Source organism: Saccopteryx bilineata, chromosome 8, assembly GCF_036850765.1.
Source record: "Saccopteryx bilineata isolate mSacBil1 chromosome 8, mSacBil1_pri_phased_curated, whole genome shotgun sequence".
Taxonomy (NCBI): Eukaryota; Metazoa; Chordata; class Mammalia; order Chiroptera; family Emballonuridae; genus Saccopteryx; species Saccopteryx bilineata.
In genome coordinates, this window is record NC_089497.1 from 15,755,757 (window position 1) to 15,783,475 (window position 27,719).

The 27,719-nt window shown below is 40.3% G+C and overlaps 1 protein-coding gene across 1 annotated transcript in view; it reads right to left on the bottom strand.

The window, feature by feature from the left end:
- Nucleotides 1-23,161: 23,161 nt before the first annotated feature.
- Nucleotides 23,162-27,719, bottom strand: part of GBE1 (1,4-alpha-glucan branching enzyme 1) — a 316,473-nt gene continuing 311,915 nt past the window's right edge. The window contains exon 16 of the mRNA XM_066241074.1: nucleotides 23,162-23,914. Within this exon, the coding sequence (XP_066097171.1) occupies nucleotides 23,858-23,914 (57 nt within the window). The 3' untranslated portion in view covers nucleotides 23,162-23,857. The remainder of the gene's footprint in view (nucleotides 23,915-27,719) is intronic.

Below are 27,719 nucleotides of genomic sequence, written 5' to 3' on the forward strand. Positions count from 1 at the left end.
AAGAGATTGACTGAATTTGGCTGGTGTCATTAAGTCTAGTCCAAAGTAACAAAACTACATAAGGCTTTGGTATGTTTGAGACAGCTATCTTCAATCTTTATATTCTCTGCTTCCTTTGGTCACACTTTGTTACAGTGAATTCATATCTTTGGAGATTTAAGTGTACACTTAGAAAAGTAGAAAATCTAGCTGTGTGAAATCACTGTCTTTGTAAAGTCCCTACCTAATTCAGGGGTCAGGAACCTTTTTGGCTCAGAGAGCCATAAACACCACATATTTTAAAATGTAATTCCATGAGAGCCATACAATGACCTGTGTACGTTATACACTGTCCAATAAAAATTTGGTGTTGTCCGGAGGACAGCTGTGATTGGCTCCAGCCACCCACAACCATGAACATGAGTGGTAGGAAGTAAATGTATTGTAATACATGAGAATGTTTTATATTTTTAACATTATTATTATTTTTATTAAAGATTTGTATGCAAGCCAGATGCAGCCATCAAAAGAACCACATCTGGCTCGCAGATCATAGATTCCCAACCCCTGCCCTTGTAAGTTTCCTGTGTTAATGAACTGTTATAGTAAAATTATTGACTTCGTCTGATATATCAACATTCCTGTATTGATAGCTATTTCTTTGTAAATTTTTACCAAGTTAATTGGCCAGCTAGATAGAAAATTCCTGAGTATATATTCTTGAAGTTTGAATTATTTTTAAGGACTTAATGAATCATTTCAGCAACTTTGCTTTCATTCAAAGGGAATACTTTATCGCTTAGCCTTAAATTTTACATTTATATGGATGCTTACTTCAGGATAGCACCTTAATTATTTAAGGCTTTCCTTAACATATGCAGATATAAAACAATAGTTTTTTGAAAGCTGAAGTATTTTTACATCCAGAGAGGCCAGAAAAAATGGATAAAAGTAGAAACTCTGCTGTTTTTCATTTTCTTACATGCATTTGTCAGCTAAAGGTTACTTTTTAGGTCAGGAAAACCTGTCTGTTAATCCCTTCTGATGAGAGAAACGAAGAACCATGTAGGAATTTTTTTTAAGTAAAAAAATATTATAATATATACTTAGAAAGTTAGAGATGTATATAAATATGATGTTGCATTTAATTCAAACCTTCTTTCTTATTTTTATATTTTGTTTGGGTGTAACATGTATAATCCACAATTATTATATACACATATACAACCTAGCACACTTATTATTTGGTTTTTGGTGGGTTTTTTTTCATTTATTTAAAACTTTGTTTAACAGGGCAGCAAAGCTTGTTGAAGTCCCAAATTCTTAACACTTGTCCTACAACACATAATCTGGAAAACCTCCAGAGATTTTAATTCTAGGGGGAAAATGATCAGATACTACATAAAGTTAGCGATGCGTAGAAAGAAATTTAAAAGAGAAATGTGTTAAAGGAAATCAGAAGGTGGGCGAGTGCAGGGATTGATTTATAGTAAATTAAGCAATTTGATTGTCCTTTCACCCAACTCAAATTCTTCCCTGGAAAGGAAAAAACACACGTCAGTGTACACACAAGCATGCACACACAGAGCTCATACTAATTAGAGAAACAGCCATTGATAGTTTGCTGTTTTCAGACACTGGGCAGAGATACTAAAAGTAGAAAACATTTGACTTTATTTTCTTCTCTGGACGCATTCTCGAATGTAAGTAATCCACTGATGTTAAAGAACATAGATATCCCTATACTGTGTCTCAAATAGGTAAAGGGAGGCAGTAATTTATGGCAGAAATTTAGGACTGAAGTTCTGTTTTTTGGTGTCATGTGAGGTTTGCAAGGGAGTTAAGGATATAAGTACTTTGTTAAGTATTTGTTGTGATGGCAAAGCAGCTAACAGTCATTGAGCCATTATTGGCATCAGGAGTATAGGTGTGAGAGCTCTTGAAAGAATGAGAGATGTGGTCATACAAAGGCATGTTGGATTTCAAAATGTCAGCTGCTGCTCCTCATGTCAGATCTTGGAGTATAAAGGAAGTCAGGATGAAGGTATTCAAGCTTCAACATTTTTTACAGTAGTATGAGATTGGACAATGACAGCGATGAGGAGGGCTAGCGTGTGGCATGTGACACCCAGAAAGAAGAATCTACAGAAGGGTAGAATAGATGTTGGGAAACTGAAGTGCTGCCTATCACGAGAAAGGCATGATCCCTGTTTAGCAGTCACGGCAGGTGTTCTGTACAATCTAATGCTATGCTTTCCCTGGGCTCAGAACACTGTCAGGTGAGGCCACCATCCTGTTATTTGCTAGCCTCCTACATACTGGCTTGACATTGATACATTACCTCTTAATGAATAAATTCATTGAACAGTCACAGTGGCAGAGATAAGTACACACACTGAACATTTTATTACTCATTAGAGATATTTGGTCATTTCTAAGGTTGGCATCTTGCTGACTATATTTCTACTTCCATTTTTGTCTGCTAAGGCACAATACGCAATAGTTTCCTTCTTAGAATCTCCCTTACTTTATACATTCCACTCAGAAATTTGTGTATAGTGCACCAACAATTATTTGTAGGATTTTAAATGCGCCCTGGCTTCAAAAGTTTGAGAACCACTGCACTAAATAAATTAACCTTTAATGAAACTCTTTAAACACTGTCAAGGCAATCATTTAAGGAACGCATTGTGTTAGATTGTACAGAACACCTGCTTTTTTCTCAGCAGTCGCTCAGAATTGGAAATCTGTAACGGTTTTCTCCAACTCTCACCTCTCTCCCCTTTCAATCATTTTAATGCATCAGTCTGATTAATCTTTGCAGACGAATGATGTCATTATCTAATTCTACTGCTCAGGAACACAACCAGTATCGATTCTCCGCTGTTCAGTTGTATAAAGTCCTTCGTAAATCTGTATCTTCAACCTTGCTTCCCACCTTGCCCCACCAAGCATGGTCTGTTCCACTCTGGCTAATGCTCTCTCTGTCCGCTGACCTAGTAAGCTCATGCTCACACTGTGCTTTTCCTAAGCCTATTTCATCTCTTCCAACTGAATTTGCTTTTCCACTCATTGAGTCCAGATTTAGCCTTGCTTTTGGGTCAAATTATAATTCAGTTTCCAAAACAACAATATATAATATATAATATATAATATATAATATATAATATATAATATATATAATTTTAAATATTCCAGCCTGCCATGATGTCTGTCTTCTTTCCATTTTATACATATAACTACTTTCTTCTTTTGTCTCTTCAAAGAGCTATTTGAAGGAAAGTGTCATTTTATACGCCTTTTGTCCACTACCACAGTGCTCAGGAACATGACACTGGTGATCTGTGGTGAATCACATAGAGCTGTTTCTGTGTTCTCAATATGCTATTAGAAACACAATGCGTTCTTTAAATGATTGCCTTGACAGTGTTTAAAGAGTTTCATTAAAGGTTAATTTATTTAGTGCAGTGGTTCTCAAACTTTTGAAGCCAGGGCTCATTTAAAATCCTACAAATAATTGTTGGTGCACTATACACAAATTTCTGAGAAATACATTATAATAATTCAGTCAACTATTAAAGATAAAAATATATAGTCCAAGCATGCTTTTATGGTAATTAAATGAAATAAATACGACAAAATTAAATTTATTCTGACATTAGAAAACATTTTTATGTTACATTTTTTGAGTTATGCTTTTTAGAATTCATAAAAAGGGGTTAAAAAATTTAAAAATGACAAAAAAAGTATATCCACACATTCTTAATAAGATTTAGATTTTTAAATTCTGCAGGTCCTGGCACGAATGTGTTAAGTTTTTTCATTCTTGTATTTATGAGAAACATGAGCCTGATGTGTCCTAGCAATTTCTTCAATGTTTGGGCATACATTTGAAAGACAAACTCTCATTTCCTTGTCAATACATTGAAGAATTCCTCTCTTTTTAGTTTTAATTGTGTTGAGTGCAGAAAACCCCTACCAAACATATTATCTTAACTTTACACCAAACAAGGATAGAAGAAACTTACCTCCAGTCTTTCCTGGGAACATAGAGGGTAGTGTAAACAATCCAGCACCACAGCTTAACAGCCTTTTGTAAACTAATTAGGTAAGTGAGGTGGGAGGTTGGGCAAGCTGTCAGCTTACAAGGAATTCCCCACACCTGTCCCCCAAAAATCGAAACTCGAAAAACCCTGTTGGTTTTTTGGTCCCCAACAAGCACATATTTCTCTGGAATACCATAGGGCGCACCTGGAAGTCTTCTAGGGCACACCAGTGCGCCCTGTCACACACTTTGAGAACCATTGATTTAGGGTGATGTATTTTATGATGCTTAGTTCTTTTCCATACATGAATTCACCAAACGTATTATCAAAAGTACTCCTGAAATCAGTTGATAATAAAGTTATCACTAAACGTATCAAGGCCAAAGCACAAATGGACTTTAATTATAAGTGATGTTAATTTTTTTTTTAATCCTCCCATTGACATAAGGGGAAAGAAAGGAGGGAGGGGAAGAAAGAGAGAAGCATCAGCTCATCATTTTACTTATTTGTGCCCCCAGTAGTTGCCTTTCACATGTGCCCCGACCAGGATCAAACTCCCAGCACAGGGATGATGCTCCATCCACTGCACTACCCAGTCATAGTTGGATGGTAACTTTTAAAGCACAAGTTTTGACTATTCGATTCTTAAATCTCCATTAAAAGACCACTCCAGTGGCCTTAGCTGTAAGTTTCTAGAGAGTCCATTCAATTTATACTTTATAACCTAAGAAAACCAGATACTCGTTTACTCAGTTCTGTTGTGGAAAGATATTCAAGGCATCTGAAGGTCAATAATGAGGAAAAATTCAAGCTCAATAAAAGAAAAAAAGAAGGAGGAGTAATTTAAAGTGAAGCATAACATACCATTTCGTTGCAGTTAATTCTATTTTCCACCTCTTTACTGTAGGACAGTCCAAACATAAGAAATTTTAATTCTTTTCATACTCTGGAAAACATTTTTTATGAAGAATTAAGTGTGAAAGTGACTTAGGTTCAAAAAGTAATAAAATTAGTCCTGTGCTTCAAATTTATAAAGTAGAAAATCCAAGGGAAATTTCTCCAGTCATGATGGAAAGTTAGACAACAGCATATTGCAAAAAAGATGACAGTCGTAAGTAAATGTTAAGTGGCTCTTGTCCTGGTTATTGTTACTGTTTTTCTTTCCATTGTCTTCAAAAAGTTAAAGTCAGCTGAGTAAACATTCTTATTTTCTAACCTGCAAAATACAATAGCTAAATCTGATCAGCCCTCCCAGTTTGAGTCACTGCATAACAAAAATTAAATCATCGCTTCAGCTATCGAAGTCCGTCAACTGCCTTGCCTGAGCCTTTTGTAGGCAAAATATCAAAGGGATAAATGATACATTTAGGTGAAAATTCTCTCTTTTATAAGACAAATTTTTGTTTACATGAAAATTAATTGAGTATATTCTCTGTGTCACTGTGCTATCCTCTGAAATTTGGAAAAAGAAAGCCATAGCGCAGAAGGAATTGGGCTTCAAGGTTTTATAGTAATATGGTTAGGGAGACAAAACACACAAACTGAAGTATTTAGAGCAATAAAATACACCGCTTATAAAAAAATATAAGGCACTAGGAAATGTTCAATGCTAGGTGTTCTCAGGACGGGTACATCAGGGGTCAAGGAATCAAATTTATTTCTGGTGTTGTATGAAAACTCAACCATAGCTAGCTACGTGCTGGGTTCTGAGCAGGAAGACCTCGGGCCCAGGAGGGGCGGGAGGCAGAAGCCTGAAGGTGGAACAGCAGAAGCACGGACAGACTAGCAGGAGCAAAGGGCAGTTCAGAAGTCGGGGTGTGGGGGTGTGTGAAAGTCCGTCTTAGAGAGGTCCACAGAGACATAAATACTCTCCACCCTTCCAGCACATCCCACTTATTGTGCTCTTGGGCCCCTTTCCCCAGCGCCTCGGCTTTGCTGTTTAAAGACGTCTTTTTCAAGATCTTCACAGATTGACTGCCTTTTCCATGTGGCTTGATTTAACACACTACTAGCAACTAAACATTGAAAGCACTTTTCAGCCAAAAGTTTGTCTAGTTGTGAACTGCTGTGTATTTCAGTGGTAAATTCAGGACAGATTTAGTGCTCGGATCAAAATAAATGTATTGGGTGCACATATTCACTATAGATTTATTTGTTAACTGAACATCTCTGCCAGGAGTCTCTTGGTGAGGTAGATGCCTCAGTGCACATATATCGCTTTTCTTCTTCAATTGCTCGCTCTGTGTGCTATGAACTAATTCCTTCATTCATAGGCCAAAGATCGCATTCTACAAACAGGGTTGTTAAGTCCCCCAAATTCCTGTTAAAACAACTTTAGCAGTTATATGCCATGCCCCATGCCCAATTAGAAATAATTATGTCAAAGAAAAGAACATCATAATTTATTTCTTCCAGTTCTTTCCCAAAAAAGACAAAGCTATGAGGTTTTATTTCTTTTAAAAAAGACAACAACAACTGAAGGGCAAAATCTCCCTGTTCACACATGATAAGTTGGGTTTTTTTAAGCTCTGAGAAAACCTATTTGATAGAAAAAAAAATTTAATAATCAGAAATAAATTCTGGCCCTGGCCAGTGGCTCACTGGATAGAATGCCAGCTGGGCATATGGATGTCCCGGTTCAGTTCACAGTCAGGGCACGTGGGAGAAGCAACCATCTGCTTCTCACCCTCTTCCTCTCCCCCTCTGTCACTATTCCCTCCCACAGCCGGAGGCTACATTCACTCCAGTATGGCCCCAGGCACTGAGGATAGCTTGGCTGGTCCATGTTCATCAGCCTCAGGCACTGAGGATAGTTCGGTTGATTCTAGCATCAGCCCCACACAGGGGTTGCTGGGTGGATCCCAACTGGGGCACATGCAGGAGTCTGCCTCACTCTCTCTCCTCCTCTCACCTAAAAAATAAAATAATTAAATAAAAAATAAATTCCATTGAAATAAAGCTTCCCAAGGAAAAAAAAAAGCAGAAGATCCAACAGTCTGGCATAGTTTTCTGAAAAACAGATGAACTCACACAGGGTCTGAGGAGGCACTCTAGACTTATATGAATATAATTATGTATTTCTACTTGAAGATAAAGTATTTGACTTCAGTGAACATTCACTGAACACCTGTAAGTACATTTTCTTTTTTTTTTTTTTTTTTGGAAATAAAGAATTTCTTACTATTCATTAATAAACTCAATTTTTTCTATCACCCTATCCTATAGTCACAATATATTCTTAATTTTTCAACCTGGTTTTACTCGTCACTCAGACATCCTTTTAAACAATTTTCTCTAGCAACAAGAGATCGCTTTTCGCTCAGATTTCTGCTATATCACTATCTTCTAGAAATACTCTGATTCCTTCCTCCAGTCCAAATTGCAGATAGCTAAGAAATGAAATGGGAAAAAAAATCATAAAAATTCAGCTTCTCCTTCGGTCAATATTCATGTGATCTGACCTAACAGACAAAATTAAACAACGACCAACCCATTCTTTTAGATGCGTTTTAGCAATTCCTCTCATGGAGATTATAATCACTCTCAGTTCTTCCCGAGTTCTCAGCCTGACACTGCAGTTTTCCGGTTTCTGGTGAAGAGAGGTACTAATAATGAAGGCTCCACCCCACTGTCCCTCTTTGTCACCTGAAAATCTTCATACCCCCTTCTACTTTTTCTCTTAGGTGCAAATTGGTAGTGACAAAATGGTCACAAGGAAGTCAGTAAAGCATAGGAATTATAGTCAAAAACTTCGTCTGGTGCCAGGTGGGAACGGCAAATATCGAGGGGAACACTGTGTGAAGTGTATGACTGTCCCATCACTAAGCTGTGCGCCTGCAAACAATACAAAATGAAATTGAATAAAAAAGAAAAAAGAATTGTCCTTACTCATGTCTAAGTCCCTTTGAATCTGTTTTCTCATTACAGCCCTCTCCACTTCTTCCAAACCTACATCTTCCATGTTTCTCTTTTCTACTAGTTCCTTCTCTGACATAAAATATATACTGCTGCCCTTTCCTAAGCCAAGGAGCTACGCCTTTTCCTCCAAGTGTATTGTCTGGCTCTGTTTTCTTTTTCCAGCAAACATCTCAAAAGTATTACCCATATTAGCGTCCTCCATTGTCCACTGTCTACTTCTCAACTCTTGCCGCATCTTATCGAATTGGCTCTTTCAGAGTCCTCACTGACACTCTAAAGGAGAGATCTAAAGATGGCTTGTTACCGAGGACTTGTCTTGCTTGTCAGCAACATGTACTAACATTGCCTGTCTTTTGTCATTGTTGTTGTTACTTTTGTTCTAAAAGCAAACTTACCTTTGTTACATAACTTTGCGATTCTAGGTTCCTTATGTGTCACAGGATGCCACCATCTGCCAATCTCTTGGTTTATCTTCCACATACCACATGCATGTGGGTTCTTGGAAAGGTATGAGTTCAGCAATTTTTATCTCTTAACTTTATTTACAATTTCTTTGTGGATGGTTTTAAAATTACACCTCTGGTTCCTAAATTACTTGAGATGGAGATTGAAATTTGAGCAACCAGCTTGGACATTTCTGTATGCATTAGCCTCAACTCCTTAAACTTAGAGTTTCAAAGTCAATATCGTCATTTTCCCTCAACTTCTCTACTACTTGTTTCTATGTAACTTATTTGTGTTTTTCTTTTATCCTCTTTAAAATTTTAAGGTAATCATTGATTTTTATTATCTTCTTGACTCTCACTTCCCACACTGTTACAGAACTCCAACTGGTAACCAAGACAGATAATCCCTCTTTGCAAGGTCCTAGTGTACAAGAATTTGAGGCACTGTATTTTAGTTAAGTAATACCAATTCTAAACAACATGGTGTAAATTTCAGTTGCCATGGTATATTTACCAAGTGATTGCATAAAACATAAACTTTCTGATAGTTCTTCACTGTATAAACCAGTATGTAAATAACAGCTGTGCATTATAGTCAGTGGTCAATAACATCACTTCTTTCAAAGTAAGTTGACGATTGTTCATTGTGTGTCCGTCATTCAGTTTATGCACAAGTTACATGTAGTTGTGTTGACTTCTTTTCTCCCATGATAAACCCATTTAATAAAAAGAAAGAATTGGGGAAAAAATCAGCCAACAAAGGTGAAAGTGCAACAAAGAAATGACAAGTGATGATGCTGAAAAGGAAATCCGAATCAAGTGTAAATGATTTTATAGAAAAAAATTGTTGGGAATGTGATGGAATCTAGACTCAAGAGACTGGCTGTGCAGCTATGCAGATACGCACCGGTCTACTGAAGGTGGGCTCATGATGTAAATGAGAAAAGCAGTTGTAAGGAGCAGGACAAAGGTGTTCTAGAGGAAGTAATGCTGGCAAAACCTGCAGTGAAGGGAATTCTCAGTGGTGTCGTGGCACTGAAAGTTCAATGTGTAAAATGTCAGAAGCTGATCTAAACTTAGACAAAAGTACTGTTCAACAAGACGGAGAAAATAGGTCCCTTCATAGAGTAACAAAAAGGCAAACACTGTTGAAACTACTTTTGACATCCTTTTTACAGATGAACCAACTTTAATAGCATTTATTTTTATTTATATGGCCTCTTCTTCAGGAACCTTGGCATGTTTTATACAAAAAAAATCAAACATGTTAATTGTCAGTGTTACAAATGTGTTAAATTACTGCATACTAAATAAGTGTCGCACTATTTTTTTCGTTTCCTTTTACATCTGTAACCTACTTTAAGAGAAGTTTTAATGTTTAGACATCACTCTGTTCCCGTATGTGCCCGGACAGGTGATTGAACCTGCAATCTTTGCATATGAGACAATGCTCTAACCGACTGTATTATCTGTCCAAAGCATACAACTTTTTTTAAATGTTGTAAAACAATTATCCTTTTTCTTCATGGTTATTAAGGTCCTTTCACATGGACTCAGCTTGCACAGTCACTGTTATGATCCCTCATTACTGTGCAAAGCAAGGATCGGATGCACTACGGGTCAGTTTCAGCAGTCTTTTGGGTGTTCTTGCTCAGAAAGCTCCTTACTCTGCTTAGAGTAAGGGAGTCAGCAGATGGCAGAAGAGGCGTTTTGCCAAGAGCTTCCGGGCGTTCTCTGAGAATTGCCCACTTCAACACCGTAAGTAGCTCTGATTATCCACAGCGGCTTCCGGCACCACCGAGGCATCCTCCTGAGAATCCCTGGCTTTTGCGCTGCAGATAGTCAAGTTGATTAGCAGTGGTTTCTCTGGGAGGCTATACTTCTCGAATTTCTGAAAGTCGGAAGTAAATTTTCTCACCTTCTCTTTGCCAGCCCTTTCATGCCCCTATAATAAATCACTTTGTATTTGTAATGCCTGTAGTGATGCCTGTTTTCTTGACTGCCCCGAGTGATATACAATAGTTGGTACTAGAAGTATTTCCTGAGTAAAGAGCCACCTAAAAATGAGTCTTTGTCTTGGTTATCTTCCCTAGTGAGATCTGGCAGCAGCGACTTCATCAGTAGTGGAGCATGGAGTAGTTCATTAGACACAGTGCAAAACAATCACTTAAAACATCACCTGGTCCTGGCCAGTGGCTCAGTGGATAGAGCTTCAGCCCAGCATATGGATGTCTTGGGTTTGATTGCTGATCAGGGCACACAGGAGAAGCGACTCTCTGCTTCTCCTCTCCACCCTCTCCTCCTTCTCTACCTCTTCACCTTTCCATAGCCAGTGGCTCGATTGGTTCCAGCATGGCCCAGTGTGTTGAGGATAGCTCCATTGAAAGTTGGAGCATATTAACCACAGGCACTAAAAATAGCTGGTTACAGGAGCACCTGCCCCAGATAGGGTGGCCAGGTGGATCCCAGTTGGGGCACCTGCAGGAGTCTTCCCCACTATCTCTCCCTCCTCTCACCTAAATAATAAAAAGTAAATTAAAAAAAATTAAAAATTGTCATCTGTAGTTACCTGGAGCACAGAGTCCAGTGAAAGCAAACATGGAGAGTCCAGGTGGCTCCTGAGAGAGAATGCCGAGCGGAGATGAGCACAGAATCTGCGGGCCAGGTGCCTTCTTCTGAACACACTGAGATTAAAGGAAGAGAAGTCTCAAGTTTTTAAACTCTCAGCTCAAGGCATGATCAGGAAAGTAACCAAAAATAATCTTCTATCTCTTACAGCCCCAAAGTTTGAGGCTACATGTTGCAAAAGTATTATATAATGCAAGTTCAATTCCCAACTTCACCAACCCCCTTCAGTAAAAGTAGAGCAGTGATCTGTGTATAAGTCAGGATGCAACCAGAAAAAAAGAAAAAGAAAAAAAGAAACAATTCTCAATTTAAAACACCGAGAATTAAAAGCGGGAATTTGGTTATACCGTTGATGAAAGAGGCCCGGAACGCACTTCGGTTGACTGATAGATGTCCCTACCTGGGTAGTTCTGCTGAAACTTCTCTGTCTTCAGGCCAAGCCCATCTCTGGAGGAGCAATTGCACTCAGTTTTACAACTGGTTTCCCCTCCGCCAACATTTATTACAAAGTACATTTCCGACCAGCTTCCCGAGGCACTGCTATTATGTGCACTATAACGTGACTGGGGAGATTGGCTACTGCTGTTCTGTAGACCTCTGTCAAGTCCTTGCTTGCAGCAGGACCATGGGCAAAGGCTCCTCGGAGTCAAACATTTTCAATAAATACAATGAAGGACTTCACATTTTGTTAGCTTTGGGATATTTTTTCTTTCGAAGAAGTGGTTTCTGGGATTACAGACATCAAAGTAGTTGCTCTGAACGAGAGATCTGTGTGCTGTGAAAACCTACCCAGTCAGCAGCTCCAAAGTGTTTGCCTTAGACTTATGCCCACCAACTAGTTATGATGGGGACCCCTGCCCCACCCAAGAGTACATCTTGGAAATTACTGGAGTAGTAAATTTTAAGGGCCACTTAGCTCTAAGTATTTTTTATACTTTGTAAATAATCCTTAATGTTTCAATAATTAGTAAACCAGAATCCAATCTTCTTAGCTTAAACATTGATAGAAACTGGTTCTTACTTACCATTCCACCAAGATCTTTATCTTTTTCTTCACAAATACTGAACTACTATACTGACTCATGCTGAACAAAATTATACGGGTTCAGAGAACATTCAGTGTCATTTTTTACTTCTAATCCACTAACACGCCCTCCTTCTCTATATGTACAACCTCATTCACAGACTTATTTGGACCTTATGCATGCAAGACTTAGTTCTTAATTTTCTTTCATTAGTTAAATAATTTAGCTTCATTGATAAGCGAGTCATTTAGAACTAGATTGCCTGCATGTAACAAAAAATCCTAAATATGTGAGTAAATACATAAGGCCTCATTTTTCTTAAATATAAAATAAATCGAAAGTAAAGGCAGTCCATGCTTGAATGATCAGTCTGTAATCATCAGGAGTCTAGTTTAGTATCTTCTATCTTTCCCATCTGCCACCTAGTATGTAAACTTGCCTCATGACCTAAGAGGGATGCAGATTTCCAGCCATCTTGCTCACATCCCGAAGAGCTGAGAAAAAGATAAAAGTTTTTATTAGTAAGTGTCCCAGTTTTTAATTGATCTTTTTAAGGAGTCTTCCTGGAAGTTCTAACCAATTTCTTCTTTTGCTTGGAATTCAGTCACATGGATGGAAAAATGATGTCTTTTGTAACTGAATACTGGTTCCATAATTGTAGAAGACAGAAGCATGTACACTGGATAGGAGAATCGGCTACAACAAATCTACTTGCTCCTTTGAGACTGCAGTCATTATATTCAGTTGGAAAATTCTATCACTTATGTTTACATCCCTGGCAGCTGGCACCGCATTTCAATACATGGATGAATAATAATGAATGAACACACAACTATATCTTTTTGCAAACTGACATTTGGCTAGACAGCCAGAACATCAAGAAGGGGCCCACACCATACTTGTACTAGGACTATGAGAAGTACGAGAAATAACCGCCCAGTGGGGACAAGAAGGACTTATATTTGGGGATGCTCTTTGAAAAGAAAGGTATTAAAGCTTACCTTCATTTCTGTAACTGCCGGTTAATAAATACATATTCTGTTTACCTAATTTTTAGTTTTGGCTGATGTTGACTTTACCTTAACTTTTTGTATTACTCTCAGATTTCTGATTTACATTTGAATGATATATGTGCATGAAGGAACACAAGTTTCATAAAGCACATGCAAAAATTTATTATTTTGGTCACACAAGGAAAATTCATCATTTTTTTTTCATATCTCCTTTAAAATGTTTAGCATATCATAATGAGATTTAAGTTCCTACTGTGACAAGATTGGGCAGACGCATGCATGAACCTAGAAAAGCCAGGTTTTAGATTAATGGAATACCACAGGAAACTCTTGTGCTTCTCATTAGTCTAACGGGGTGCTCAGCAACTGGGAACATACAGTTAGGCAAAGCTACAGACCGAGTCATCATCACAACACCAGAGTTAACCATTTCTGTCTAGCTGTCTGTCTATCTATCTATCTATCTATCTATCTATCTATCTATCTATCATCTATCGTCTCTCTAATCCAGGGATCGGGAACCTATGGCTCACGAGCCAGATGTGGCTCTTTTGATGGCTGCATCTGGCTCGCAGATAAATCTTCAATAAAAAAAAAATAATGTTAAAAATACAAAACATCCTCATGTATTACAATCCATTCATTTCCTACCACTCATGTTCAAAGTTGTGGGTTGCTGGAGCCAATCACAGCTGTCCTCCGGGACAACACCAAATTTTTATTGGATAATGCATAATGTACACGGGTTGTTGTATGGCTGTCATGGAATTACATTTTAAAATACATGGTGTTCATGGCTCTCTCAGCCACAAAGGTTCCCGACCCCTGCTCTAATCTATGATCAAACTATCATCTGTCTACTGCCTTACTCCAAAAATTATTCAGATGGCTTACAAATATAAACTGCAATAAGCAAAATAACTATAAAATTTAAATACATGGATAACAATAATCAGAGCAAAGGAAAATTAGAGGAACACAGTATTAGGTCATCTAGGAATTAGGTAATTAAGTAAACTGAATACTATGAAATCCTACTACTTTCTTTCTCGATGTTGACCATTTAACCTGGTTTTAAGATGTCTCATAATTTGGGAAACTCATTTCCGAGAACTTAGAGATCAGTATTTGAAGGTCCAGGTATACAGCAATCAGAAGAATTCTGAACCTAGGGAAATAAGATTGTCCAGTGATGGTCAAACTGGGAGGTCAATAAATGGTTTTTCTGAAATGAAAATAATTTAAATACGTTGACCTTGAAGGAAAGTGAACTGAATACAAACACACACACACATGCACATAATTCCCAGGTGGAAACAAAGAGTTAAACAGTATTAGACTGGTTTCCTTATTATAGGAATTCTTGGTGTCCTTAATATTTAATATGAATTATGAGTGCAAGATTATGAAGTGTGCAAGATTTCCTAAACTTAGTTGACAATTATGGTAGAGGCTATGTTATGTTTTTATTGCACTGTTTTCTCTTCCTGGATAAAAAAATATCCAGAGTTCCTCCAATTAGGTCAGGACAATGTGACTGGAATCTGGCTAATTCGGTGAGACAGAAGGAATCTAAAGTACTTCCCAGCCTGGACTTTTTTTTTTTTTTTTTGTATTTTTCTGAAGCTGGAAACGGGGAGAGACAGTCAGACTCCCGCATGCGCCCGACCGGGATCCACCCGGCACGCCCACCAGGGGGCGATGCTCTGCCCCTTCGGGGCGTCGCTCTGTTGCGACCAGAGCCACTCTAGCGCCTGAGGCAGAGGCCACAGAGCCATCCCCAGCGCCCGGGCCATCTTTGCTCCAATGGAGCCTTGGCTGCGGGAGGGGAAGAGAGAGACAGAGAGGAAAGCACGGCGGAGGGGTGGAGAAGCAAATGGGTGCTTCTCCTATGTGCCCTGGCCGGGAATCGAACCTGGGTCCTCCGCACGCTAGGCCGACGCTCTACCGCTGAGCCAACCGGCCAGGGCCGAACCCGGGACTTCTGCACGCCAGGCCGACGCTCTACCACTGAGCCAACCGGCCAGGGCCCCAGCCTGGACTTATTCTTATGATTCTTCATTTTTCTCTTCTTCCATCATGACTTTGGAGGTCACATATTACAGATAACTATAGCTACAAGATTGAGAAGGTACACCTAGTCTACACTAAAAGGTGATGTGAAGGAAAAATACACTTTTGTTTTATCCAGTTTTGAAGATTTTGGGGCTTATATGTAATTTCAGCCAAACTTCTCCCAGCTTGCTTGTAATCAAGCTCCCAAATTTGGGGGGAAATATAAAAATATTTTATTTCTTTTTTTCTTAAGTGAGAAGTGGGGAGTGAGAGAGACAGACTCTCACATGCACTCCAACTGGGATCCACCTGGGAAGCGCCCTATGGGGTGATGCTCTGCCCATCTGGGGCTATTGCTCCATTGCTCAGCAACTGAGCCATTTTTAGTGCTTGAGGCAAGGCCATGCAGCCATCCTCAGTCCCTGGGGTCAACTTGATCCAACTGAGGCATGGTTATGTGAGGGAAAGAGAAAGAGAAAGGAGAGGGGAGAGGTGCAGAAGCTGATAGTCACTTTTCCTGTGTGCCCTGACTGGGAATTAAACCCAGGGCATCCATATGCTGTGTGGATACTCTATTACCAAGCAAATTGGCCAGGGCCCATCTTATTTCTTTCTTTTTTTTTTTTTTTGTATTTTTCTGAAGCTGGAAATGGGGAGAGACAGTCAGACAGACTCCTGCATGCGCCCGACCGGGATCCACCCGGCACGCCCACCAGGGGGTGACGCTCTGCCCCTCCAGGGTGTCGCTCTGTCATGACCAGAACCACTCTAGCGCCTGGGGCAGAGGCCAAGGAGCCATTTCCAGCGCCCGGGCCATCTTTGCTCCAATGGAGCCTCGCTGCAGGAGGGGAAGAGAGAGACAGAGAGGAAGGAGAGGGGGAGGGGTGGAGAAGCAGAGGGGCGCTTCTCCTGTGTGCCCTGGCCGGGAATCGAACCCGGGACTTCTGCACGCCAGGCCGACGCTCTACCACTGAGCCAACTGGCCAGGGCCCCCATCTTATTTCTTAACATGAGATGTTGCTCCAAGATAAATGGTTAAAAAATATATGCCCAGACACTAGAATGAATTATTTTACCCATAGGATTATGAGTAAGTTAAAATGGAGAAGAAGTTTTATCAAAAATCCTGAGGTGGTTTCAGAATGTTTTATTTGCTCACTTGGAGGCCACTACCCAAACAGTAAAAGTGTAATATTTTGGAGGAAGTAATACAACGCACACCAATCAGACATGAATTTTAGGCATTTACTTCGTGCAGTTAGGATTGCAGACCTGTGCTTCGTTGGCCAGGGAGGAAGATGGTGAAAGGATGATGGCTCAGCATTATTTCTGTCACTTTAGAAAACTGCAACTGGGCTTCCAGGCTCCTGAGCTCAGTCTCTTCTCAGTTTTGGTTTGTCTCCCTGACACATTGGACGGGATTTGTTGTAACAACATTTCCTCTCTAAAGGAGGACTGTCTGTTCCAGCATCTGCCTTCTTCTGCACAATTAAAAAAATATTAACAAAATTCTACATTTTATTTGGATTTTACTATTTTTTTTCCCTACTGTTTTTCTTTTCTGTTCCAGAACCCCATCTTGGATGCTGTATTATGTTTAGTCATTCTGCCTCTTTAGCCAGCTCTGGGCTACGACAGATTCTTAGATTTATCTTGTCTGGCATTCCGAACCGATTCTTCAACCTCACCCTAGTCTAGGTGCTGCTGTGAAGGTGTTCTGTAGACATGGTGGATAACACACCAACGCGACTGAAGGCTTTCCAGGTGCAGATGAAGAAAGGTACCTCGAGACTGCAGGACCGGCTCTCCCCCGAGTTTCGAGTTCTCCAGTCTGCCCTACAGATTGGGGGCTTGCCGGTCCTCATAACTATGTGAGTCGATGCCTTAATATAGATCTCTGTATTCAGTCCCCATATCATATAAAGGGATATACATACATGTAAAATCTTATATGCATCATCTCCTGCTATAGTATGTGATCTCTCTCTACATACATATGTATATATAACCCCTTAATTTGTTGGGCTTTTTCTGATGCTTTTCTTATGGTTGGGAACTGTGTTTCTGCCCATCTCATCACATCTATCCAGAGTCCACGCCACCAACATGACTTACTGAGGATGCTAACCATGACCACTTGGCTGAAGTAGCTCCCGGGTTTTCCCATTGCAGTTTCTTTCCCTTCTTTCCTTACTCTGCTCTTGGGAAGAGATTCAGCGCTTGCAGCCCCCATGCAGAGAGGGCGTGGGGGAGGGGTAGAGGTGCACCCTCCACAGAGGGGAGTGGGTGATACCTACAGTGACAGCATTCTCCTGCAGAGATGATTTGTCTTTCCTCCATTTATTTATATCGGGATGAACTCACCATACTGTATGGCTGTGGAGTGCCTTCAGTTGGCGCATGCGTCCCTTCGACAAGCTCCCGTTTTCTTTCGATTTGGGGCACTTCTTGCTTTCTGGCACCATCTTGTATTTCCTGCCCCAGCCCTAGAATCAGTCCTTTCTCCAAGGAGTCCTGTGTCCTTAGAAAGCAGGGGCTGGGAGCTGGGTTCATGACCTTTCAACTTTTTTTTTTTTTTGGTATTTTTCTAAAGCTGGAAACGGGGAGAGACAGTCAGACAGACTCCCGCATGCGCCCGACCAGGATCCACCCGGTACGCCCACCAGGGGGCGATGCTCTGCCCCTCTGGGGCGTCGCTCTGTCACGACCAGAGCCACTCTAGTGCCTGGGGCAGAGGCCAAGGAGCCATCCCCAGCGCCCGGGCCATCTTTGCTCCAATGGAGCCTTGGCTGCGGGAGGGGAAGAGAGAGACAGAGAGGAAGGGGGGGGTGGAGAAGCAAATGGGCGCTTCTCCTATGTGCCCTGGCCAGGAATCGAACCCAGGTCCCCCGCACGCCAGGCCGACGCTCTACCGCTGAGCCAACCGGCCAGGGCCCTTTCTTTTTTCTTTTTTTTCTTTTTTTCTTTTTTTTTTTAATGCAACAAATGACAAAAATAACTCCTGGAACTTGAATACCATCTCACGAAACAGGGTGGAGCATTTTTACAAGCCCCAGTTTGGCTTCCAATGCCATCCCTTTTCCCCACCGAAGACAGGCAAATCCAATTAAAACCAAACAATACAAATAAGAGAGCCAAATCTGACCGCCTAATCTGCAGATCGCTTATAATCCCTATGGGAGATGGCCAAGTGCAGTCGGATGAGTGGGAACCCAGACTCGCCCGAGGATAATAATAACCAGGTTGCAGAATTCATGAGACTTAGTGGTAGTGTGTTTCAAGTGCCAGGACAGGTAACAAGAAAGCACTCGATAGGTGGTAGTCAATACAGTGGGTCTTTAACAGAAAAAGAAAGAAACTCCGCTTAGTAAAGAATGAGGCCTTCTACTGCTGTTTCTATATAGTGAGTGATGCCCACTTATCCTAAGAAGGAATGGAGACAGTGCCTCTGTATGTGGAGGGGGGGGGGAACCTCTTTATCATGGTTGGTTTTAATCAATAGTTGATGACATGGCTGGAGGCACTTGTGAATGAAATTACATGCGGTGTTTTTCAGCATTTATATTACTGGAGTGAATAGAAAGTGACAGTACAAACTCAGTTACAAAGAATCCCTAGTGGACATAAATAAAGAAGTAATAAAGGTATTTATTTCTTTCCTCTTTTCTTACCAGAGGGGGGAAAAAAAAAAGAAAACACTAACAGCCAAACACTTTCAGGTGAGACATGCTCTAAAAAGATTGAAACATATACGGCATTTCATTCCCAAATTTGAAAAACTTATTTAAACCCAAGTAAAAAGACGTGTTTAGATGTGGTGCTCATGGAATACGGGTATCACACACAGAGAACAAGTGATTCATCTGTTCAAGATAAATATTGGAATCAGGGAACTGTGTGATTTTCATTTTTTTGTACAAATTTTATATGTAGATCTGTGTGAATTCACATACCCCTACCTATGGTATAAATACATATTATATATGTTGAATGGACTTAATACGGCTACAGGTTTCTATTTTTCTCTATTGATTCAGATAAATATGCACAAACAATGTGAACACATCTTATTTAATTTACAGCCTCGTGTGGCAAAGAGATTTACCATGATAGCTGTCTTATTTTCAGTAGGATTATCCTCCAGTATCAGCGAGAGGTGGGCTCCAGAAGCCCCGTCGATATCAAAATCCACAGACGCCCAATCCTTTTCGTGGGGCCTCCGCATCTGTGGATGTGGAACCGTTGACGGCAGAGGGTAACTAGACTAGACAGCGGGGGAATCACAGGTTCAAAGGTTGAGCTCTCTCTGTCTTTCTCAAGAAATTAATATTTACTTGAGCAAACATTATTTAACGAAAATGTGTTTTCTCTGATTAGAGACTTTCAATCCAAAAAAATGATAGGCCAGACTACTTCTCACCTGTGAGCCGTGTTTGCATTCCTGTTGTTTCCCCTGCAAGTTCTTCCTCTGGCTGAGGGCTTGTCCTGGACTGTGAGCAGAAGGGGGGGGAGGGGAAGAAACAGAAAGCCTGCCCCCGGGCATCTGTGGCGGTTTCACTTCGCACAGCGTTTATATTACCCGATTGGTTACCATCCAGAGCTTGTTAACTTTCATTCACAAGCCTGGGTTATATAGTAGCACGAGTCTGAGAGGAGCTGCCACGCTGATTGCAGGGGGAGGGAATTCACTGTGACATCCTCGTGAACAAAAGGAAAAAGCTAAAACGGGGGGAAAAAAAGAGGAGGATTGATGTTTTGGTCATCCGCAGTGCCAGAGAAAATGCAAATCCTCTTGCTTGGAAAGCCGCCCACACGGACCTGCCTGGCAGAGGGCAGATAACTTAGTGCGGGAGACCTGAAGGGCACGCAGGTGGCGGGCACACTGTGCTCCCGACAGCACATTCGGAAGGCTGTCTACAAACACTGACTCCCCAGCCATGTAGTTGATGATGAAATAATAGCATTTATAAAACCTACGACAATGACTTTCTTCTTCTTCCTTTCACTTTAATTGCCTTATAACCCTGGATAAGAACTACAAGTCAACTGGCTGCTTTCTGAAATGCAGCAGCGGGAGTAAAAAGCTGTAACTTGAACAGGTTTTCTGATCGTTTTACTGCTCCATTAAAGCACAGTGCAGGCTTCTAGGTGAAGTGGTCTACGCAGCATCCATAACAGCCAAATAACCTCTTTCTGGTCCCCAGAAAGAACAAGAGAATTCGTAAGTCGTAAGTAAATTTCCGAATGCCGTGCCCTTTATAGCATAAGCATACCTATCACAAAATACATTTTTTTTTCATGTAAATAAACATTACATTCTCTGCATACTCTTTGTCGAGTTAAAATCCAGTTCTAATGTGTGTTCCATTACAGAGAGACAGAAAACACAGCTACGATGTCTTCATTCCTCACACTACTACCAATTAGGAAATTCTGCCCTAAAGTATGAATGTTTCTCAGCGATTCTCGACAAATCACCATTAATAAGATAATAGAGCAGAAAAAATTAGGAGGGAGTTCATTAGATAGTTTTTTTTCCCCCTGAAGGCTGGCTTTAGTGGGAAAATTTATCTACATTTCAATTCTACCGCCTTGTGAATGATAAATGAACTCTCCTGAAGAAAGGACACGACATTGCGACGCCCTAGGTTTCTCTCTATTCTCTTTCATCAAAATAGTCTACCTGGCGAAGTTCACGGCTCAGTGCTTATCTCCCTATAAAGAATATATAGATTAAGGAAACCCCCGATTCTAAAGAAAGCCAGTTTAGAACATGATGCAAATATAGGCAGAAAGAAGGAGTCTGAGATGTGCGAGTCCAGTCCGAAAGCTGCCTCCGTTTGGTTTTCTGTCAGGTGTGTCTGCTCTGGCTTGTTCTAAACAGGGAGGGCAACAGGACACCGATGTGCCGCTCCTTTTCTCGCCAGGTTCAGTGGCTGCAGGACGGGGGACAGTGAGAAGATACCTCTCTAAAGCTAAAGGGGAACACAAGAGGAAAACACATTATCCATCATTGCTAGGTTCCCTCTTTCTACTGCTCAGTCTTCTGTAGTCTTTGAAGAATAGTTGCCTTATTCAGACACCCTCCTGGATGATCCGCAGAGCAATAGCTCTAACCCGGACGAGGGACAAATGTTCAGTTGGTATATTGCTCAGGGGAGCTGTCCAGAGACGGGAGACAATACCCAAATTCTTTTACAGCTGCGATGAGAGAAGTCAGGGTATTGTCACTGGTTATTCTTTGAGCTTTGAGAAACATGGTGGCTAAACGCCTGATGTTAGGATGGAGAGGAATACATCAGCTAAGAACAAGGCAAGGCGAGAAACATCCAGGGCACAGAAAAGAAATATGAAAGTAGTTGACCCTCAGAGTTCAAGTGTTAGATAGTGGGACACATTCCAGGAAGAATGTTCAGAATTTGATTTTTGACTATTAAAGACTATGGTATTTTCTGAGTAAGCTAACATTTAAATTAAAACATCAAGTGTCCCAGAATTAGAATTAAGTTCTATTTTGGAAAATAGAGTATTTACTAGCATTCCCTTGCTAATATTAACAAATGATAAAAAGAAATACGGAGTCATTTATGTTTTCTAGACATAAGAAATGAAGACATTAAAAATAGTGATTCTAAAAGAGTAAACAAAGACAGATCACCCTCATTTTTTATGTTGGTCATAGACACGTCAGAGAAAAGAGACATTGTTATAAGGCATATGGAGTAAGTTTTTGCATCTCTCTGTTGCAATTATTGAAATTGTTTAACCAATAGAAAGAAAGAACGCACCAGATTACACGATCAGAATCAGTGATACAACAAGGAAGACCTAAATTAGTGAAATATATTACAAAAATCGGAATGTTCTATAAAGGCTTTCTGCTGTGATAGGGAAAATAATGAACTCAACCGCATTCTGTTTTGGGTTCCTTTATTTTATTTGTTTGCATGTATTTTCATAATTCCTAACTAGCAACATCCATTTATTGATCTTCCTGGGTGGGACAAACACTTGACACAAGCACCTAACTTTCTTTACACTGTTAACTTTGAACCTGAGAATGGGAAATCTAAAGAACATATTAGTAAGGTCTATCAACCTAATGGAAATATAGCATCTAATTATTATGTTCCTTTTGACTTTGCTACAGAATTCAGAAGGGGAAGAAAACATATTCTAAGTAGAAAGTAATCTCTTGTTATTTTCCAAAGAGCCATAATAGAAAGTTAGCACCTCTCTTAATATAAAAGGAATGATAAACTAGAACATGGAAACTCATGGATATCATCCTCAGTAACAGGTACCGTGCACAGCATGGCAGTGCTAAGATATTAATACCAGCCCTGGAAGGGCACCACAGGAGGCTTAAAACCATGTTTCCTAGCATCGAACAGCATCAGCGAGCATTGCTGGTTCTTTCAGAAAGTCAAACTGTTATTCTACTTTGATGTTAAAGCAAATAACACATTTCAGACCTCGACTCAAGGCTTTACTGAAAAGAGTGACATGGGAGATGGTTAACATAGGTTTTGCTATGAAAGTTTCTTTTGCTAATCTCTTCTATTTCTGAACCAGTTTTTCACAGAAAGACTTCTAAGTACTCCTTATTAACAAACAATTAGCCATAATCAGGCTAAAAACAACAACAAATAAAGAAGTAGTCAGTATTATAGGAAAGGAAAAAATAATCATATCTTTCAAAAAGTGACAGATATGATGTCTTATAAATGCATTACAATTTCTTAGTTACGAATGAATTATCCATCATGATGTTAAGACCTGTGACCTAGTATTTCATAACCTGAAGGGTAATTTCATGACTGAGTATCCCACTGAGTTGAGATAGTTAATTCAGCTTCTAAAAGTGCTCAGGTTTATACTGGAGATTAGCTTAGATATCTGAGTTGGTTAATATCATTTCAATTTAGAAAACAGTACCTAAAGAAAAAACTATGATTAACCCCCATCCCTCTGCTACTGTGCACATGTGCAGATAGGCGGGAAATCAGTCTCCACAACAGGACAGCAAAATAAACATGAGCAAAGTCAACTTGGCAATTATTTTTTATTTATTGAAAGTGAAAGACGTTCTTCTGAAATGTTACAGAACTTTGGAAAGACTGAGATATCAGCCTCTACCAAGAGACTCTGTGAACAAGAGATCACGAAATAGAACTTATGGAAAACAAAGCGAGGATGCGTTCTTAGATGATGACTTTTATACGATCTATAATACAATTCTTAACTTTGTTATGGATATATATTTATTACATTATTTCTAAAGATGGTTTGAAAAAAAAACAGTGACAATCTTGGTACCACTTAAGTTAGACCCAAAGATAGAACAAATAAAGTCACAAAATACTCATCTTAAAAAATATACTGAACATATTCAATAGAAATCAGCATACATGACACATAATTCAAATTTGAACTTAAGATCATCAAATTATTGGCCAGGAAAATAATGTTGTTTAAAGACATTATATATAATATTTCCTTTGAGAGTTCTAGCTGCTTTACATATCCGGAAAGTAAAATCTAAGACTCCTGAAATTTCAGAAATATTGCCTTCTACTTCTTAAACAAAAGCCTGGCACTCATTTGCATAAACCAATATTGAATTTCAGATAGCTGACGTCTCGGCTAGACACTAGTTTGAAAAGCTTATAAATGAGAAGTTCCGTGACAACGAGCAGGAGAATAATACACACATCTTCCCCTGGTGGAGCCGCAATCCAGTCTCTTCAGTTGGGCAGATCCACGTTCTGAAGGATGAGGGCCACTCGGCTGGGAATGTAAACCTACATCAAACAATAGAGTCGGTGAGACGGAAGAAAATACCGCATGAACTGTCACTCAGTAAAATGCCCTCTCACACTTGCTTAGAATTACAGTTTTGTTTACAATTCTACGCACTCAGAGGAGACTCCATTTCACCTTTCCTTCCAACAGTTCTGGCATGGAAGTGATCCTCATTTAAAGCAGTCGCCACTAGAGGGCTCCATACGCTTTACAAAAACCAGCATTCCCCAGAACCGAGGGACACACATGGCACGCACGGCAGTTCACGCACCCCTGAGGTCGTAAGGAGGGCTGCCCTAAAGGTCCCAATGCGAGTCCATGCAGGAGAATAAAAGTAACATACAAAACACTGTTTAACACAAGCCACTTACTTATCATCTTGTTATTTTCTCCTATCTTTTTAAGAACAAAAACTTAGAAGTAGCATAAGGGATCCTGTTTTTTAGGCCAATTTAAGACAATCAAAAATTTGCCACTGCGCTTAAGATACACATTACGCATTCCTTTGATGCCCTGCAGAGTCCTGACCTGGCTGTTTTCCGCATAAGCACATCCCTCCCCCAGGCTCTCGTCCCTACTCACCAGCCCCGGACCCAGGGGCCTCTCAGTTCCTAAACACACCCCACTCTGCCTTTCCCTTTCGCTGGCTTCTTCCTCGTCTCTCATACCCCCCTCCACCAAGAGGTCTTCCCTGGTAACAGTAGATAGGATAATCTTCCATTTTGTTTTCTATTACAGCACTATTTTTGTTTCTTTCTGAACATAACACAATCTGTGATTTTTTTTTTTAAAGTTTGTGATCAATCCTCCCCACTGGACTCTGCGATGTGCCAGGGCAGAGGTCACATGGCTCACAGGCATCTGAGTAGGTGCCAAAAGACAAAGTAGCCGCCAAGGATGCTTGAGTGAAAAAATAACGATGGAAGGAATAAATAATAGTGAAATCAGTATGTGCACTGAATGAGAGTCGCGTGTGTCTCACGCATCTCAGCTCCGCAGATGAACACAATGTTTTCCCCTTGAGGTTTCTGTGCTGAAGAACTCCTATCACTCTTAAGAAATCAAATAAACCAATACAGTCAGTTAGTTTTGATAATTAAAGATGAAAGCAGTTTTAAAATGATAGCATTTTGAGAAACTTATAATATTAAGTTAATAACTGGAGAATAGTTTTCCTCATATTCAATTAAAAACAAGATGATTAAAGGAAATGATCATCATCATCTGAGAAAAAGTTTCCCAAGTGTGAACAATCACTGCGGAACTCCGTGTCTCCGAGCCTGATTTGCAAGCCGGTGTTTAAAAAGGAACACACTGCAGCGTTGCGGCTGCTCAGTAAGGAGAAACCACATTCCAGGGACACAATCTGCTCCCTCTACTTTGCACACTGTGCTTAATGTCATTAGCTTTTAAACCACATCACCGTTTAATTACTAATGCAATTCCTTCTATTCAATATAATTTTTAAGATTATATTTTTATTCATTTTAGAGCAAAGACAGAGAGAAAGAGAGAGAGAGAGAGAGAGAGAGAAAGAGAGAGAGAGAGAGAGAGAGAGAGAGAGAGAGGAGAGGAGAGCAGGAATCATCAACTCATAGTAGTTGCTCCCTGTTTCTGCCTTGACCAGGCAAGCCTGGGGTTTGAACCAGCGACCTCAGCATTCCAGGTTGATGCTTTATCTACTGTACCACCACAGGTCAGGCACAATATTTTTTCTTCATGACAAAAGGAAGGTGAAGATACCCATGAGCAAAAGAGGACTGCTACCAATGATCCAGACAATAACAAATTTACATAACCAAACTACAGATTAAAGCAACAGAGAGGAGAGTAAAGGAGGAGAAATGAAAGAAACCAACAGTCAGATTTTCAACCAATTCCCTCCCAAGTCTTACATTAACAGGCATGAATCAAAGAACAGCGTCCTGCCTTCCAAAGGAGTTCGCCGTAGACTCACCCAGTTCTATGTTTCGTCTGGTGAATCAGAAATACTAGGAGTGGCTAATTAGTGGGACAGTAGGTTATAATCAGAATGGTTCTGAATGGTTGTGTTACAAGCTGAAACTCGTAGGCCAATCTGTATTTCTCAATAGCATCTGAACTGGACAGAAGAATTTCAGTTCCCTTTACATTAAAAACATTTCTCCGGTATTATATGGTCCCCTATGCAGAGAAAGGGATGCTGATCAGCACAAGTCTCCTGAGAAGGATGCAATGGAACATACAAGTCAGGCCGAGGACGAGTGATGACAGGTCCCTGCTCTGTGTGGCAGCGAGCGAGCAGGACTCGTCCTGTCAATCTCCGACTGGACCTCTGCTGTTTTGGTTTCTGTTTGATTCATAACCTCAATCTGATTTCTTTAATAATATTAAATGACAACTATCAACTGATAATTTAGAAACAGTCGTGCTCTGTAATCTATGATATTTTAGCTGATCCAAACTTACAAGTGAAACAAAGGGAAGACCTAAGAAATTCAAGATTTGCAACATACGCATGGAGCTCTTCCTGTTTCAGCTTTTAATGGTTTAAACCAGTGGTGGTCAACCTGGTTCCTCCCGCCCACTAGGGGGCGCTCCAGCTTTCATGGTGGGCGGTAGCGGAGCAACCAAAGTATAAATATAAAGATAGATTTAACTATAGTAAGTTGTTTTATAAAGATTTATTCTGCCAAACGTAGTGAAAATCCGACATAAAGTACTTGGTAAGCAATTATTATTATATGCTTTAACTTGCTGTAACTGTGCTTTATAAATTTTATAAAGTAAAATTACTTCCCTACTTTATAAATCACCATGACTGTGGCACCGGTGGGCGGTTAAAAAATTTTTCTAACAGAGATACAAAAGTGGGCGGTAGGTATAAAAAGGTTGACTACCCCTGCTTTAAACAAATGCTTCAAGGACTGTTACAGAAACATAATATTACATTAATTAAATATATAGAAATATAGAAAAATATAGAAGATATACAGAAATAAATTAGGATATAATACTAAAAGCCATTAAGACAAGTGAATAAGGATACTACGCCCTCTAGGTGGGAACTCATCTAGTGTGTACAGATGTGACAGGCAGACTATGTCTTTAGCGCAGGGCCCAGTTAGTGTGTGTGTGTGTGTGTGTGTGAAGTTATATACAGATAAAAAGTGGCTTGAGATGACATTTCTGTAGATTAACATAAACAAGGGCTCCCTGCCAGGGACTCCCAAAGAGGCTTGAGGCGATAATCCTGTAGATTAACACCTGTGAGAAGGCGTATGCCAGAGAAAGGTACTGAAGCCCAGGGGCCCCAGCTGCAGTCCGTCATCCAGACTCCAACACTGAATGCGGACTGTCTCCATGCTGCTCTGACCGAGGACAGCCAAGAGGAGCACGCCGACGGGGCCCCAGGAAGCTGTGTCCAAGCGCGCCCCGGGCTCTGTGAGTCATTAACTGCCTGTGTGATTCTCGCAACTAACTTGTGTGTGGTCGTGTCTGTCCTCCGGTGAAGGTCATAATTAAGTTTCAGATTAAATGGTCTCAGCACCGATACGTAGAATCCTCATAGTCGCCTCAGGAGTAGTCCCGAAGACGCCGTCAGTCCTGCCGTTCAGCAGGAGTGTCCCAGTGCACGGGGAAGTCGACTCGGGGATGTAGAGCTCGGGCTCTCCCGGGACAGACTCTCACTAAATGATGCCGGTCGTTTTATATATAAGGAGCTTTCTGTTGCTCTAGAACCCTCGCAGTACGGGCAACATGGAAGAATTTCCCCAAGCAACTGATTTTTCTTGACTATGGTTATAGAAGAAATTTTGAGATTTC